The sequence below is a fragment of the Orycteropus afer genome, unplaced genomic scaffold (genome assembly GCF_000298275.1).
Source record: "Orycteropus afer afer isolate SDZICR_OR568_19922 unplaced genomic scaffold, OryAfe1.0 scaffold00130, whole genome shotgun sequence".
In the NCBI taxonomy this organism is placed as follows: domain Eukaryota; kingdom Metazoa; phylum Chordata; class Mammalia; order Tubulidentata; family Orycteropodidae; genus Orycteropus; species Orycteropus afer.
Window position 1 is genome coordinate 4,917,285 of NW_006921717.1, and position 17,212 is coordinate 4,934,496.

Below are 17,212 nucleotides of genomic sequence, written 5' to 3' on the forward strand. Positions count from 1 at the left end.
TCAGGCCCCACCCACTGCTACAACATTGAAGTCCACTACCCAAAATACACTCCCCACACTGGGGCATTCAGGCTCTGGCAAGCCCGGCTGGCCTCCCCTGACAAACGTCCTCTGCGGGGAGGCCCCCAGCCACAGTCTGCTGGCCCCGCCAGCCAGGAGGACGTGGGGCTGCTGTGTCCCTGGTGCTCTGCAGCCCCTGCATGCAGCCAGAAGACAAGACAGTTCAGGTGGCCGCGTCCTCGCTTTATTCTCATATCCCTCTGGCCCCAGCTCAGAGATTGGCCCTGCTCACATATGCCGGGGGTGGGCCTCGGTTCCCCACCTGGACCCAGTGGGAGGCTCTCTTGTCCGATCCCACCAGCCTCCCTCCACAGGCCGATCCCCCAGAGACCGCCTTCTCGGCAGGGGCTTCATGGCACAGCCAAGGCCCTGGCAAGGGGCTGTTCGTGGGGGCCGGCCATCGCCCCTGCCCACGAGCTCGTCCCAGCTCCACCTCAGGGCCTCTTTGTCCAAGACCTCCCCTCGGGCGCCCCGGCTCCCCGAGCTCCTGGGCTGGCGGGAGCCCCCACCGAGGCTCCAGTGGCGAGAAGGCGAGGCTCCCATGGTCCCTGTCCATGCGGTGTCACTGGCTGAGGGAAGGGGCGAGGGGGCGTTTCTCCGGTTCTTGCACCTCGGAGCCTGGAAGGAAGGCTCAACTCAGGCCCCCTCACTCAGGAGGCGCCCCCAGTCCTCGGGAGCCCTGCCCCAGCCCCCTGACCATCTCCTCCACTCCGGCTGCACCCCGCCCTCCTCACCTGTCCTGAACACACAGGCTTTTGGCTTTGGCTGTCTCCCCTGCCTGGAATGCTGATCTCAGATACGCAGACCTAACAGACTCTCACCTCCAAGTCTTTGCTCCAACTCCACCTCCTCTGGGAGTCCTACCTAAGCCCCTAATTGCAGCAGAAACCTACCTTCCGGGTATGCCTAATCCCCTTCACTCTCCACTTTCTCCCAGAACGTTATCACCTCCTACCACAGGGTCACTATGAGTCAGAAAAGGAGTTCCACTGGCACAGCGGTTAAAACATGTGGCTGCTAACCAGAAAGTTGGCAGTTCAAACCCACGAGCCCCTCCAAGGGAGAAAGATAAGGCAGTCAGCTTCCATAAAGATGACAGCCTTGGAAACCCTGTAGCGCAGTTCCACTCTGTCCTCTTGGGGCGCTGTGAGTCAGAATCCACTCCAAGGCAGTGGGTTTGGTTTGGGCTTTGCTTCCCTTAAGATTGACAGCCTTGGAAACCCTGTGGTGCAGTTCCACTCTGTCCTCTAGGGGCGCTGTGAGTCAGAATCGACTCAATGACAACAGAACGTCAGTTGGGGAATATTCTAGGGAAGAAGCCTGGCCGCACAGTGGCTACATGGTTAAGTGCGCAGCTGCTAAGTGAAAGCTCGGCTGTTTGAACTCACTCAGCAGCTCCTGAGGAGAAGAGACCTGGCAACCTGTTACCATAAAGATTAACCAAACGAAAGCAGAGCCACTGCCATCAAGCCGATTCTGACTCGTAGCGACTGTATCGGGCAGAGCAGAACTGCCCCTTAGGGTTTCCAAGGCTGCCATCTTTATGAGGCAGACCGCCACATCTTTCTCCCAGGGAGCGGCTGGTGGACACAAACCACCAACCTCTCAGGAAGCAGCCAAACCCTTAACCACTGAGCTACCACAGTGCCTTCTCCATAACCAAACTCACAGCCGTCAACTCAGTCCCGACTCACAGCAACCCCTCCTTGGTTTCCGAGGCGGTATCTCTACAGAAGTGGACTGTCCAACCTTCCTTCCGAGGAGTTGCTAGTGGGTTTGAACCCCCAATCATCTGGTTAGCAGTCAAGTGCCTTAGGCACCACGCCACCAGAGCCTCCTACGTGTTGGAACAATATCTTAGGTATACTGAGTTAAAGAAAATACCATTAACATTCATTTCATCTGCCTCGTCTTACTGGTTCTGATGAGGCCACTAGGAAATGTGGAATTACCCAGGGGTTCCATCCTATGTCTATCGGAGGGCTGCTCACTGTCTCCCCTGCCAGAGTGTTCCCTGCTGTGTCCTCAGCCAGCATAGGGCCAGGCACTTAGTAAAAATTCAACTCTTTGTCCCACGAGCAGATGGATGGGGTGAGGACTTTCAGGAGCCCTGGGTGGCGGCAGATAGTCTCACCCCCTCCCCAACCCCCACTCACCCTCTCGGCTGACATCTGCTTCATGTTCCGCCAGGGTCTCGACGGAGCCGTCCCATCCCACACCAGATCCTGGAGAAGAGACACAAGGAGGTAGCCGATGGGCCGCAGGGACTGGGGCAAAGGTGATGGGGCTTGGGGGAAGACACAGGAAGGGAGAGAAGCCCCACCTCCCCCAGGGAGATGGTAGGTCCACAAGGAGGTGGGGGGGCTAGCGGAGACAGGGACACCCCCCCTCGTCCCCAACCTTTGCCATGGAAGCTGGGTGCCCCCACGGGGCCTGGCCGGCGCTGGCGGAATCGCTGCCGGGGGGTGTCCCCGGGGCTGAATGACTCAGAGCTTCTCCCCACCGGGAACCGCGAGCTGAGTTTCCGCCTCTGGGTCTCATCCCGCAGGCACAGGGAGCTCTGGGCCCGTCGCATGGGTGCTGGCGAAGGGAGCCCTGAAAGCACGTGGAGGGGTCTGAGCAGCACAGGCAAGGGCGGGACTAGCAAAGGACCAATGGGAGGCCGCAGGGGCGGAGCCAACAGAGGGCCAAGGAGAGGTCGCAGGGGCGGGGCTTAGCAGGAGGCCAATGGGCAATGCAGGTCGGTTTGCGACAGTGGCGCCATCACCCTCCAGAGGCAGGGCCATGCGCTGGCTCTGACACTAACTTACTGTGATGACCTTGGGCAAGGTGCTCTCCCTCTCTGGGCCTCAGTTTCCTCATTTGCTGACTGGGATAAATGACCTTTCACTAAAGTTCCCTGCTGCTTTGAGGTCCCAGGCACCACTGAAGATGGGGAGGACTGTCTGGGGGTGGGGGCGCATTGCAGTCAGGAGGCAGGCACCCGCCAAGAGGGACCCAGGCAAAGGGCACTGAAAGCACGTGGCAGGCGGCGGTGGGCGGCAGGGTAGGCCAGACAGAAAGGCTCAGCCAGACGCACAGGCAGGCGTGAGGGTGGGGGCGAGAGACCTGGGCTAGGGACCATCCTGGTCACCTTAGCCCCCAGACCCACCTGTCCCGTCTGCCTCCCTGCCCTCGGGGAGCTCCGTCTCCGGGGGGCCCCCCAGGCTCAGGGTGCTGCCAGCCCCATCGGCCCCCAGGCGTGGGCCCCCCTCCCTCCGGGGCCGCATCAGCCTCTTCACCTTGTCTGCCAGCCAGCTGCCCTTCCTGGGGGCAAGAGGGCACAAAGGGGGTAAGGACAGGGAGGAAGCGGGGAGGGAGGGCCATGCTGGGGATAGCTAAGGCCAAGCGAACCCTCACAGGGCCTTCCCTGAGGTGGGGGTGAGAAGACTGGGCTGGGCCAGGCGGGAGGACCCTGGCCCAAAGGGTGGGAGGGGCAGCTCACTTGGTCCGGGGCAGGGGCCCAGGCTCCAGCACACGGTACTGGTCCATGATCTTCTCCACCAGCTTCTGCTTCTCCCGGCGCAGGGCGTTCAGCTGGGCCCTGGTGGGATGGGGAAGGGCAAGGTGGGCATGAGGCTGGGGGCTTACCGGTGTCGCCAAGTACACACTGTTACAACCAGGCTGTCAACACAGTGATACAGTCCCATAGGGGCTGAAAAGCTGGCACCGTCCCCGAGTCCTCAGGTCTTTTCCCAGGACCTCCCAGGGCCCGCTCCGGCACCCAGGAGCTCACAGGTACTCGCACTGCTCGCGGTGCAGGTGGTCCCGGCTCTCTAGACTTCGCTCCAGGAGCCCCCGGTTCTCCCGGCTCAGGGCCTGCACCTCCGCCAGGAGCTGCCGGTTCTCCTCTTCCTGGGCGCTCCGCAGCTGTGTCAGCAGCTGGCAGGGAGCGAGGACAGGTTGGGAGGCATAACCCGACTCAAGGCAGCTGGCTGTGCTCCCCCAGGCTACGCCTCCACCCGCACCCCCCAGCCACCGCCCACTCCCACACACACCTCGCACTGGGTGGTTAGCCGGCAGGCATTCAGGTCCAGCTGCTGGTTCGATTCCCGCAGTCGCTGGCTCTGTGCTTCCAACTGCGCCCGCTCCAGCTCCAGCCGTGCCAGGCGGCCCCGTAGCTCCCCCCGTTCGCCCTGCAGCTCCCCTCGCTCCCGGGACACCTCGGCCAACAGCTGCTGAGCTCTGTGGAGACCAGGAGCTGCTCTCCAAGGGGCCAGAGGAGCCACCCTGAGGAGAGGAGGCAAAGCGGGACCCCACAGGGGCAAGGAGCAGGCCCAAATGCCCACCCGCCCATTGCACAGATGGGAACACTGACGCCTGGCCGGCACCTGTCGTGCTCGCTCTGCAGCCGCCGCAGCTCTTCCTCCAGCCCCCGCTGCCGGTGCCCGTCCTGCATCAGGCGCTCCCGCTCCACCAGCAGGGCCACTTCCTGCGCCTCCAAGTTGGCCCTCTGGGCCTGTAGCTGCTCATGCCTGTGACGAGCAAGGGGCTGAGAGGGTTGCAAGGGCCTTGGGGCAGGACGAGCGGGAGGCTGCACCTCTGGGGCTGGGTCTGCCACCCTCCTGAGCACACGACGCCCCACCAGGCAAAGCCAAAGGTGCGCTTTGCCCCATAAACAAGACCCAGCATGAACCCCCCCTTGGAGTGTGGGGAGTCCAGCAGCAGCTGGGGTGCCTTGTCTCAAAGCAGAGGAGGCTCTGCTGACCGGGGTGTGGCCCTGGTGGGGTGGGACCTGAGAGAGACTCTGGGGGTACCCCCAGGTGAAAAACTTTTCTCACATTACTAATTATTTTTTTTAAAGGATAAAAAGTTATCTGCACTTTTCCCACTGAATTCATACTAACTTAAACTGAACATGAGGAGCCCTGGTGGCACAGTGGTTAAGCGCTTAGCTGCTGTCTGAAAGGTTGGAGGTTCAAAACCACCAGCCACTCTTCAGGAGAAAGATGTCGCAGTCAACTTCCTTAAAGATTAAACCTTTGCCATCGAGTCGATTCTGACCTATAGTGACCCCCACTGGGTTTCCGAAGCAGTAAAATCTTTATAGAAGTAGATTGCCCCGTCTTCCTTCTGCAGAGTGGCTGGTGGGTTCAAACCACCAGCCTTCTGGTTAGTAGTCATATGCCTTAGGCACTGTGTCGACTGCAACCTTGGAAATCCTATGGGGCAGTTCCACTCTGCCCTCTAGGGGTGCTGTGAGTTGGAACGGACTGACAGCAGTGGGTTGGGTTTGGGCTTTCCTTCTATAAAGACTGACAGCCTTGGAAGCCCGATGGGGCAGTTCCAGTCTGTCCTCTAGAGGCGCTGTGAGTTGGAATCAACTCTTAGGCAGTGGGTTTGATGTGGGCTTTGCTGGGTAAAGACTGACAGCCTTGGAAGCCCTGTGGGGCTGTTCCACCCTGTCCCTGAGTGATGCTGTGAGTATCGGAATTGACTTGATGGCCGTGGTTGTTTTGGTTTGGGAGGGTAGAGGGAGGGACCGTGGGAAGGAGTGGTGGTGTGAGGATTCACGGGTAGGGGATGTGCAGCCGGGAAGAGCGGGCAAGCTCCTCTACACCCGGAGAGGGGAGCTGGGTGCTGGCGGCTCACCGGCCCTGCAACTCTCGGTGGGCCAGCTCCAGCGCCCGCATGTTGGCCTTGAGGTCGCGGTGTCGGACCAGCAGCCCCTCCAGCTCGGCCTCCTGCCGCCGCTGCAGCTGGGCCAGGGCCTCGTGGTCCCGCAGCAGGGCCTGCTGCTGCCCACGGGTCTCCTCCTGGGACCGCCGAGCTGCCTGCACCTCCTCCTCCAGCACCCCCAGCCTCCTGTGCAGCTCCTGGCCTTGCTGCTCCAGCACGGCCTTCTCGGCCTGGGACACGAGAGAGGGGCAGGGCCCGCTGGGGTGGGAAGGGACAGGCAGGAGGCGGGGCAGAGGGGGAGCGGAGAGCTGTGGGGGCGGCAGGGGGGGGCCAGGGGAAGGCAGGGGTGCCATGGAGTCTGGTGCTGGCGCCAGGCCACGGAGAGGGAGGCAAGAGGCTAAAGGCAGGGACAGGTTAGATGGGGTGGGGGATCCCGGGTAGGGGGTCGGGGAAAGGCGTGGCCTCATGGCTGGCTGGCGAGGGCTGGAGACGGGGCAAAAAGGGGTGCAGATGTGGGGGCTAGGGTAGGAAGAAGGAAGCAGGGACAGGGAAGGACGTAGGGACAAGGGGAAGGGACAAGTTGAAGTGGACAGGGGCAAGGAGAAGGGGTGCAGGAAAGGGTGGCGGGGTCAGAGGGTAAGAGTCGATGTGACTGGGGGGCTCCTGGCTGGCAGCTGGGGCAGGGAAAATGCACAGTAATAACTCATGAAGGGGCGGAGGCACAGTAACTGAGCAGGGGACGGGGCAGGGCCAGGGAGGGGGCCAGGACGGGGCCCTGGCAGCCAGCCACCCACCTGCAGGCGGCTGCTGCGCTCCTGCGCCTGCTGACTCTGCAGCAGCAGCTCCTGGGCCCGGCTCTGCATGTTCCCCAGCCGCCCTTCCAAATGCTGGAGCTGTCCCCGCAGAGCGTCCTTCTCGGCCGCCAGCGCCGCGTTCTGCCAGGAGGGGAAGGAAGGGTCAGTGGGGGCCAGGCGGCTGGCACACCCCTAAGGCCCACCCCGGCCCACACTCACACTGCGTTCCACCTCAATGAGCCGCTGGCTCTGCGTCTCCCGCGTCAGAGGCACAGCCTGCTCCTCGGGCCTCAGCCCCTCGGGGCTCTGGCGAAGCTGCAAGGAGAGGCCCTGAGAGGTCACGGCGGTGATGCAGGGCCCTAAACCAGCCTCAACCCTCCAACAACATTTGGCACTGCCCTCCCCGCCTCCATCACTCGGCCTTCCCCGGGCTCCCGTGGCCCCAGTCTGGCTCCCGCAGCTCCTGGTGGATTCTAGGGTTGTCAACTTCTCTGTATTCTGCGGATCTTCCTCTGCCCATGTTAGTTCCTCTGCAGGCACTCTGCTCCCATCCTCTTCCTCTGAGCCCCCAGTCTGGACCCCGCTCTCTCCAGCAAACCTTCCCCACACCAGGAGCCCTGCGGGTGCTCCATCAGACCCGCTCAGCCCCACTGCAGCCCCTCTAAGTTCTCGTCACCCACTTTCTTGCCTCTGTCCTCACTAGACTGTGAGTTCCAGGACGACGGCCAGGTCTGGCTCCATCACCACTACCTAAACCCTGGGCCCAGCACACGCAAAAACAAAAACCAAACTCACTGCCGTCACATTGAATCGGACTCATAGTGTCCCCTCCTTGGGTTTCTGAGGCGGTATCACTAGGGCTAAAGCACTTGACTGCTAACCAGAAGGCTGGTGGTTCAAACCCACCGGCCACTCCTCGGAAGGAAGGTTGGGCAATCCTACTTCCGTAGTGATACTGCCTCGGAAACCCAAGGAGGGGTCGCTATGAGTCGGGGCCGACTCGACGGCACATAACAACAACAACAACAACAACAACATCACTAGGGAAGTAGATTGCCCCATCTTCCTTCCAAGGAGTGGCTGGTGGGTTTGAACCGCCAGCCTTCTGGTTAGCAGTCAAGTGGCACTACACCACCGGAGCTCCCCCAGCACACACAGGTGCTCCATGAACATTTCCTGAACCCCAGTGACAATGGCTGAGCCACTGGGAAGCATGGACCCGAGAGAAAGAGGCACAGTGGCACCTTAGAGCAGAGCCCAAAGGGTTCTAGGCGTTTGATGAACTGGGGGTGGTGGAGCAGAAGGTCACACAGCACACAGCCTGAGCTGAGTCAGCCCAGGGGACGGCCTCCTGACTCACAGCACAGTGCCACCTCCAGCTGGTCCCAAATCGGCAAGCAGCTAGCCGAGAATCCAGGGGCAAGGCCAAAAAGGGGGCTCGCAGGGATGGGCACACACGTAGCCCTGGACTCAGCTCACGGGACGGACGGAGTGGACAAGGCTCACCTGTAACAGCTCCTCTTCCAGCTGCTGGGCCTTGGACTTGAGCTCCAACAGCGCCTCCTCCTTGCTGGTGGCTGCCGCCTGCAGCTCCGCTTCCAACCGCTGCTCCAGGCCCCGGTACCTGCCAGGAGCAGCCTTGGTACCAGCCCTCACCGCTTCTCCGCCTGCCCGCCCCTGAGCCCCTGTGCACCCCTGCCTCCTGCTCGGCACTCCTCACCTCTGCTGCTGGCTCTCCTTTTCCTGCAGCCACTCCTGCCTCTCCCGAGCCACCTGTTCCAGCTCCCACTGCAGAGACTCCAGCCGTGCCCCCAGCTCCTGGCCCCGCACCACGGCCTTCTCTAGTTCCTGGGGACAAGCAGAGTAGGCTCAGGGCCAGAAGGGACACCCACCATCCCGGACAGGCATAGACAGAGACTGAGAGTCAGGACATCTTGCTTCCTGTCTTTGCTCTGTCACCTGGGCAAATGCCTTTATCCTTTGGGCATCTGCTTTCCCATCTGTAAAATGGGAGCAAAGCCTGGTGGCCTCACAGAGCGGGTGTGAAACAGCTGGGGGGCTGGCGCAGCGGGGAGACACCCTTCTGGGCAGGTGTCTTCACCTGTCTGAGCCCACGGTTCCTTGTGTGCACAGAGTGACGTGGGGACCCTCTGCGGGCTGAGGCCAGGCCAGCCATGAGGGCATGAGGGCCCCAACGTGGCAGGTCTGGGGAACGCTGTTGGCCACAGGAGGATAGCCACGGAGGGCTGGCAGGCCAGGGATCTGAACTCAGGGATGTCAGGCCTAACTGGGGGTCTGGGAGGACCCGGAGGTGGACTGTGACGGTTGGGCCACACCATCGTGGAAGGGGGTGGGAGGCACGCTCCGGCCTGTGGGCCTGAGAAGGAGGTGGGCCAAACCATTCTGAGCTGGGGTGGGGGAGCTGACAGGATGAAACCACAGGGAAGTACAGACTCTGACCTGCTGCCCACCAAATCCTGCCACTGGAAACCAAGGCCACAAGCCTCTGCTGCTGAAAACAACCATCCTAGTTTCACAACCACCGAGGCCTCGCCCCTGGGCACAGCACCTCCCGACACTCTTCGCCATGGCCTCTTCTGAAAAACTACAAGTCCCATAAGCCACCGCTGCTTCACAGGCAGCACTAGAGCCAGGGATTGAGGCCAGGAAGGTCCAAATGAAGGAGAATGGAACCTGAGCCCAGGCCTCTGCATGGCTTCCTCTAGGCCCTGGCCACAGCCCTTACAGTCGGAGCTCCATGGCTCCAACTGCCTTCTTCTCAGCTCAGAGGTTTCAACATCCACCTCGACCCCTGGCCCCTGGTTCCCCTCACCTCCACCTGGTCAACCACTTCCACCACCTCCTCCTGCACCACACCATGTCTTCACCAGGAAATCCCCCTCTCTGTCCCCATCCTCTCCCACCATCTGAGTCCTCAGGCCTGTCAGCCCTTCCTAGTCTCATCACATTGCCACCTGCCGGCATTTCCTCCCCACCAGCCTGATCCTATCCTCCACGGAATAAGCCTGTACTAGGTGCCAGGGGCTGTCCCAAGCTGCCTACGTTCGTCTGTAATCTTACAGGATCTTGTGAGACAGGTACTGTTTTTATTCTGGTTTTACAAGTTAGGAAACTGAGACTCCAAGAAGTGAAGTAACTGGCCCCAAGCCACACAGCTGATGAGAAGGTCAGCCTGACAGCATTTCCCGATCACACCCTACAGAGCAGACCCCCAAGCCAGCCTCTCGGCCTTATCGCCTCACTGCACCCTGCAATTCTCCAGACCTCCCCGTCCTGCCCTGCCCTATGAACACTGGGTCACCCCAGCAGTGTGTTCCCTCCTCACTCATTTCATTGTCAGTCAGACGAGTCAGTTCCTCACCCTGCAGGGCCCTCTCACCCCCAGAACTGGCCCCACAGACCAACACCTCCTCCACTTCCCCTCATGGGTCTCTCAACACACAGCTCTGACCAGGTCACTGGGTTCAAGCTAGTGGCTGTTCCCTATTTCCCTCATTAAAAAAGTCTCAACTCCTTCCTTAGCCTGGAAGGAAGCTCAGGCCCTGCCCTACAGGAAGTTGCTAAATTTCTCAGCCTCACCTTTTCCACACCCCACCTCACACTTCACAGGATTCAATCCCACCTCTACAGACTCATGCCGGCCTCCTTCTGGTAAAGAAAGCCACCTCCTCCAGGAAGCCTTCCCTGACACATCACAGCTGAGTTAAGCTTCCTGGGCTCCCAGCACTGTTTCATCTCCACCCTGGAATTGTCAGTGCCTCCCCAAGAATGGGGAACCTGGCACCAAGGAGATGCCCTAAATACGTCTGAATGATTGGATAAAGGTGTTTCCTGTCTCTCCCTCCCCCCATCCCCTATCCCGCCCCACCAGCCTCACCTGCCACCTGGACCACTGCCATTGCTTCCTGATGGCCCACACCGGTCTGCCACACCCTTTGATGCCTTTCTGTGCTGGGGATGGAGTCCTAACACCCCCAGAGCTGGCCCAACTTGCCTCTCCAGCCGCCAGCCCTGACTCCTCTCAGCCCATGAGCGTCTTTAACACCTTCAAGTGTTGCTCTCAAGTTGTTGGACATGCTGCTCTCTCTGGCTGAAACGCCTGCCCCCACCCATCCTCCCTGGATCCACAATGGACGCCCGTGGACGCAGCAGTCAAGAAATCAAACGATATAGTACATTGGGCAAAAGACCTCTTGAAAGTGTTTAAGAGCAAAGATGTCACTTTGAAGAGTAAGGTGAGCCTAACCTAAGCCATAGTATTTTCAATAGCCTCATATGCACGTGAGAGCTGGACAGTGAATAAAAAAGACCACAGAAGAATTGACGTATTTGAATTGTGGTGCTGGCGAAGAACATGGAATGTACCATGGACCACTAGAAGAACAAACAAATCTGTCCTGGAGGAATTGCAGCCGGAATACTCTTTTGAAGCAGGAATGGCCAGACTTCATCTCTCCTACTACGCTCATGCTGTCAGAAGGGACCATTCCCTGGAGAAGGATATCATACTTGGTAAAGTGGAGGATCAGCAAAGAAGAAGACCCTCAATGAGATGGAGTGACACAGGGCTACAACAATGGGTTCAAATATAGCAATGATTGTAAGGATGGGGCAGGACCAGATAGTGTTTCATTCCGTTGTACAAAGGAGCACTATGAGTTGGAGCTGACTCAATGGCACCCAACCACCACCACCATCACCACCACCCCACCATGCCGTGAAATCCCATCACCCTCAACACCTCCTGGAAGCCTCCCTGCCCAACCTGGCCTTCAGCTCCCTCTATGAGCCCCTGTAGCACTTTGCTCTTAAAAACCAAGGCAGGGTTGAATTATCCACTAAGCAAGGTAAGCACGGGCTTACTTGTGCTTACTTACTAATCTGAACAATTTCACATTTTTACCACATCAAAGATTCTGCTTCTAGGCACGGCTGGCATCTCTCTCCCAACCCCACAGCACCTTCCTACAGAATCAAATTTACAATCCCTGACAGGGACGGAGCACCCAGTAAGCACAAGTAAGCCCATGCTTATCTTGCTTATTGGGTACTCGGCCCCTGAACCAATGTTTCCTGAGCACTCACAGCAGGCCTTTGCAGCGCGCTTGCCTTCCCTGGTCTTCCAAAAGACCCACTGAGGCACCAGTGAAGAGCACTTCTCTAAAGGAGGAACTAGGGTAGGGGTTACCGCCCATGGTCACAGCCAAGTGGTCCACACTCTTATTCCCTCCAAGCAACCCCACCGAATGTGGCATCAAGGACAGAGGACACCCACTATGTGACCCAGGCCAGACACACACTTGGAGGGCAGGGGTGGCTTGGACCCTGAGCCCAGCACAGTGCTGGGCATTTAAGTGACTGCTGGTGAAATTAATAAAAAGAGCTCCGGTGGTGTAGTGGATAAAGCATTTGGTTGCTAATTAGAAAGTCAGTGGTTCAAACCCACCTCGAGAGAAAGATAAAGCAACCTACTTCTGTAAAGATTGACAGCCTCGGAAACCCAATGGGGGTGCAATGAATCAGAATCGACTCAGTGGAAGTGGTTTTTTGAGTTTGGTGGAATTAATAACCCCAAACTCTAATAACCCCAAACTTGACCCTGCCTGCTGACTCCAGCCTGGAGCCTGCTTGCCGATTCTGGTGGCCCTGAGCCCCGACGACATACCTCTCTAAGGGCCTGCTTCTCCCGCCGGTCCCTCTCTGCCTCCTCCAGCTGTCGGTGACCTTCGCCCTCCAGTGCCCGCAGCCGTTCCTCAGCCGCTTCGGCCCGGGCCCGCAGCCTGGGCCCCTCGCGCTCCCACTGCCGCCGCTCTCGGCCCGCTGCTGCCAGAGCCTCGGCCAGGGCCTCCCGCTCCCTCGCCGCAGCGTCCAGCTCCCGGCCGGCCGCCTCCACAGCCTCACGCAGCCGGGCCTGCTCCAGGGCCTGGGCCACCGCCTCCTGGTGGGCCTCAGCTTCTGACTTGCGTGCCTGAGCCAGCTCCTCCGAGAGACGGGCAGCCTCCGTGTCTTGAGCCTCCAGCCTTCGGGCCTGGGCCTCCAGCTCAGCTTGGAGAGCCTCAGCCTCTTTCCTCAGCTGGGCCACCTCCTCCCTCAGAGTCCCCTGCTCTGGGACACCACTGGTCAGGAGCTCCCTGGGCATCGAGCCCTCCCAGGCCAGGGCCTCAGGAGCCCCTTCTGACCTGTGCTGTGGTTTTTGCTGGGTTGGTTCCCCTACCAGCCCTTCCAGCATCTGTTCACGGTCCCTGGCCTCTGTCTGCGCATTGGGCGGGGCCAATCCCTGGCCTGATGTCCCCTGCTCCCCCAACTGCACACTGAGGTCCAGTGGTCCTGGCTTGAGCTCGGGGCTCTCCAGTCCCAGCTCCTGGGTCTCAGACACCGACTGCCCTGTGGGAACCTCTCTCTCCCCAGTCTCTCCTCCCAGCAACAAACGGGCCTGAATTTTGATGTCTGGATTCTGGGATGGAGCCAGAACAGAGACAGGGGTCTGGAGAGGGTCTCCATGACCCTCCTTCTCCAGGGACTCTTTTGTCTCCACAGGAGGCCCAGGCTCTTGAGGGCTCGAGTCTGAGGTCTGGGGGGCCCTGGCTGCTTCCTGGAGTGGCCTCTCTGTTGCCTGTGTGTCTAACTCAGATGCCTGGGGACAGTCATCTGACCCCTGAAGCACTGAGTCTGATGTCCAGGGAGTTAGGTCCAAAGCCTGGGGGCCTTTCTCCCTCGCCTGGGGTACCAGGCCCTGGGCACCCACGGCGGCAGCCAGGAGTGGCAGGGGAGCTGCAGCCGGCTCCCGATCTGTGGAGTCCTCGCTCTGCTCCTCCAGCAGGGGGGGCTGAGGACACACAAGAGGGACAGATAGGCCCAGAGAAGGAGGTCAAGGGGGGACCTGCTAGAATGGAGGGGAGGGGGGCTCACCTGTCGCCCTGTGTGCCCCTGCAGCACCTGAAGCAGCTGTCGAAGTTCCTGATTCTCCACCTCAAGGGTCCTCAGCCGCCCAACTTCGGCCTCCCTCACCTCGTCATGCAGTGAGGGGGCCGCTCCTGGCAGGGGTGCTGCGGGGACCAGACATGAGAACAAGGTCAGGACCCCTCCCTATCCTTAGCTCCTTCACACACCCTGGATCCTCACATACACCCCGCCTGCCCCCCAGAGACCTAGGAAGGGGGTGACGTCAGAAGCCCTCCACCAGAGAAGCAGGAAACCCAGGCAGACCCCACCCCGGCGCTTCTGCAGGGCCCCTCACCCTCCCCAGGTGAGCTCAGGGGCGGGTCCAGGCTGCGCCCAAGCTCCAGCTCCAGCGCCACATTCTCCTCCGACAGCTGGTCCAGCTGATGCCGAAGAGAGTCCACTTCCTGGGAGGAGAGCAGAGTCAGCCAGCCCTCCCTGTGTAGGCCTGAGGGTCCCTAGATGGCACCAGGGCTAGACGTCATGGAGACCCCTAAAGTCCCCAGGGGTCACGGGTCACTCAGCTGGGGTCATCCGGCGACCTCACCGCATGGGCCTCGCCCAGCCGGGTCCGCAGCAGCAGGTTCTCGCGCTGGCTCTCGTGCAACCGAGCACTGCGTTCGCGGGCAGCTTCCAGCTGCCCCTCCAGCAGCGCCTTGGAGGCCTCCAGAGTCCGTGAGAGTGCGCGTTCCTCCTGCAGGGTAAACAGAGCGAGCCGAGGTGTGATGCGGCCCCCGCGGCTCCAGGGCCGGGGGTCTCAAACCACTTCCATTGAACCTCTGCTCCTTCTGACCCCATCCCTGTCTCTCTGTAGGCCCCACCTCTCCCTCCTCCTCCCCCTTTCGGCTTTCTCTCCCCTCCCCCACGTCCCAGGCACCTAGCCCCGCCCTGTTCTTCTGCAGGCCACGCCCCTTCGCCTCTGGAACCACTTTCCAAGGCAGTGCCTCTCCAACAGTCCCTACTCGGGGTTTTCCCTCCTGACAACGCCTCCCCTGCCCTGGGCCCCACCCTCCTCTCTCCCCCATCCTCCTGAGGGCCTTTTCCTAAACACCAGCTCATTTGTCCTCACCCATTTCTTCTACCGGCGCCTGTCCTCTCTTCTCTTAACTCAATCTCTCTTCTCCTCAAGACTCACCCCCTCCCCTGCTGGCCCCGCCTCCTTGCCACACCCCTCTCCCATCAGACCCCGCCCCCAGCATCTGGTCCCGCCCCCTCACCTCCAGCTGGCCCTTGCACGCCTCGGCAGCCTGCAGCCGCTCCCGGCAGCGCCGTAGCTCCTCCTGCAGGCGGGGCAGGCGGCCGGCCCGCTCGCGCAGCGCCTCGGCCTCCTCGCGGTACAGCTCTGCCCGTTTGGCCTGCCTCGACAGCGCCTGGGCCTGGACAGACGGTGCGGGGCTGGGAATGGCCGGCTGCGCTCAGAGGACGTAGGGTCGCGAAGGAGAGGATTGTTGCGGGCAGTGGTAATGGGATGGGGTAGGGGTGGGGTGGAGAGAGGCAATGGCGGGGAGTGGTGAGGCGCACCTCCTGGCGCAGCCTTCGAATTTCGGCCTCCAAGCCCTGCATCTCCGCCTGAGAGTCCAGTAGCAACTCAGCCTTTTCCTCCCTGAAGGGAAAGGGAGCCGAAGAGGGTGTGGGGCCCACAAACCTCATTCCTTCCCTGGTCTTAGCCTGCCCTCCCCGGGTCCCCCCTTCCCCCGCCCGCGAGCACTCACAGCTCCTGCCGCAGGCGCCGCAGTTGAGCCTTAGCATTGGCCAGCTGCAGGGCCAGGTGGTGCAAGGGGCCCTCCGGGGGAGGCTGGGTCGGAGCCTCAGGTGGGAGAGGGGCCTGTTGCCTCTCCAGCAGCAGTTCAGCCAGGCGCTGTGCAAGTTCAAGGGTAGAGATCAGGAGAGACCTGTTTCATAGCCCCCCAGTTCTGCCACCAGCCACCGCAAGATCAACCTGGCTGCCACAGCCCACACCTGGGCCCCAAGCCCAACCCTCCTCCTGTTCCTCCAGCCCAGGAGTGGAGGAGGTCAAGCCCCTCCATGCCTCCGCCACCACCTACCTGGGCCCCCAAGTCCCGCTCCCGTGCCAGCCTCGAGAGTGTCCCCATCAGGTTCCAGGACAGCATCTCCAGCTCCGGGGACGCCAGCTCTCCGGGCTCAGGCCCAGCCAACGCTAGCACCACGCCTGCGCCAGGTCGGGTCACCTAGGGACACAGAGAGAAGAGCTCATCCAGAGAAGGCAGAGCTGAGGGTGCAGCCAGTCCCAGGGCCGGCCTTTGTCCTGCCCCGTACCTCCTGGATGGTGACAGCTAGCTCGCTCTGGACCTCCAGGCTGAGGGCCTGGATGTGTCGGATGAACAGTTCCCGGTGCTCACACTGTGAGGACACGGGAGAGGGGCTGGCGCCAGAGTCTCCCATCCCCCAAGGCCCAGCTGGCTGGCCCCCCGGCCTCCCAACCGCCCGCTCACCTGCACCGACGCCCCCAGCATCAGCCGAAGGATACCTTCCAGCTCCTCCATGGCCTCCTCTGCAGGCACAGCCACAGGGTTAAAGGTGGGGGGCAGGGTCAGGGGCCAGAGGGGTGCTAGGGGTGCGAGTACCTGAGAGGGGCTCAAATCCCAGCGTCTGAAGGTCTGGGGGTTGTGACAGGATCAGCAGCTGCAGCTCCTCCTGGGGGTGCAGGGGGTGGGAGCTATTAGGGGCCCTCCCTGAACAGGCTCCCACCTTAGCCTTCCACTGTTGACCCTCACCTGGTAGAAATCCCTCAGACGACCCCACAGGCGGCTCAGGTTCCGGACCCGCCTGGCTGCGGGACCCTCCTGGTCCCCAACCATCCGTGGTCCCTCTCTGGAGCTGGGGGCACTGTGGGTAAGGGGGGAAAGGTGGGCAAAGACTCGCCCCCTCTTAGCCAAGCGCTGCCGCCCTTCATGCTCTTCCCACCCCAGCCTGTCCCGACCCGCCTCCCACCACGCACCCCTGCCACCCCTTACATGATGCCCAGCACCCGAAGGAGCAGGGCCCCATCGCTGAGTCGAAAGAATCTCTTCTCGGGGCTAAGGAGCCCCTCCTCCTCCTCCTGTTCACCCCCGTCCTGATCTTCACCTTGGGGATCCTCTGCCTCCCCGACCAGCCTCGCCAGCCCCAGTGCCTGTGGGGAGCAGACAGGGCTCAGGGGGACCAGGTGGGAGCCTCCCACCAACTGAGTCAATCCTAGGACCCTCTGACTTGCCCCTCAAGGACCCCACCCCACCCCCCTCACCAATTCCCTGAATGCCTGCCCCCAACTCTGGGCCCCTGTCCTGTCACCACAGCCCCCTGGACCTCTCCACGCCCACATTTGAGGCCACCTCACCCCCAGTTCTGCCCCACCCTCGGCGCGCTGACAACAGCCCCTCCCGCTGCTGACTTCCCATCCAGCCCCACGCCCACCTGCCCCCCTCACCCAGGTGGCCAGGCTGCCATTCAGGAAGTCTCTGAGTCTGGGCCCCTCGCCCCCCTCCATGACGGGCTCGGGGTACCGGTCCCGCTGTGGCAGCTACACCTGCCCTGAGAGGAAGAGGAAGTCCCTGGGTGTGGGGGATCCCAGCCTGGCCACAGGCACTATGTGCAGCTTCCTCCTTCCGGAGGCAGGCGGGCCTCTGCACCCCCCCGGAGGCCTGTCTCGGCCCCCACATCCTTACTCCAGCCAGACAAGGCCCATTCCGCTCACCCCAGTCCCTCCCTGTTCACTTGTTGGGGAAAGCCAGGCCCAGACA

The 17,212-nt window shown here is 61.4% G+C and overlaps 1 protein-coding gene across 1 annotated transcript; it reads right to left on the reverse strand.

Annotated features, from left to right (window-relative positions):
* Positions 1 to 622: 622 nt before the first annotated feature.
* Positions 623 to 16,959, reverse strand: CCDC88B (coiled-coil domain containing 88B). The gene is made up of 27 exons (XM_007944815.1): positions 16,900 to 16,959; positions 16,448 to 16,605; positions 16,208 to 16,319; positions 16,058 to 16,127; positions 15,926 to 15,984; positions 15,750 to 15,833; positions 15,518 to 15,661; positions 15,185 to 15,330; positions 14,994 to 15,075; positions 14,690 to 14,848; positions 14,020 to 14,166; positions 13,771 to 13,879; positions 13,443 to 13,579; positions 12,199 to 13,359; positions 8,233 to 8,360; positions 8,019 to 8,136; positions 6,732 to 6,827; positions 6,513 to 6,653; positions 5,692 to 5,948; positions 4,431 to 4,574; positions 4,098 to 4,284; positions 3,836 to 3,981; positions 3,545 to 3,643; positions 3,212 to 3,366; positions 2,461 to 2,655; positions 2,217 to 2,285; positions 623 to 678 (listed from the first exon to the last, which is right to left on the reverse strand). Exons 1-27 carry the CDS (start codon positions 16,957 to 16,959, stop codon positions 623 to 625), a joined length of 4,419 nt encoding a protein of 1,472 aa, XP_007943006.1.
* Positions 16,960 to 17,212: the final 253 nt, after the last annotated feature.

Excerpts from the sequence above, each read along its gene's own strand:
- CCDC88B (XM_007944815.1), bottom strand. The coding sequence starts at position 16,959 with ATGGAGGGGGGCGAGGGGCCCAGACTCAGAGACTTCCTGAATGGCAGC. Across the intron at positions 13,880-14,019 it reads GGCTGGGCGAGGCCCATGCG|GAAGTGGACTCTCTTCGGCA; the intron begins GTGAGGTCGCCG and ends CTCTCCTCCCAG. Across the intron at positions 5,949-6,512 it reads AGCGCAGCAGCCGCCTGCAG|GCCGAGAAGGCCGTGCTGGA; the intron begins GTGGGTGGCTGG and ends CTCGTGTCCCAG.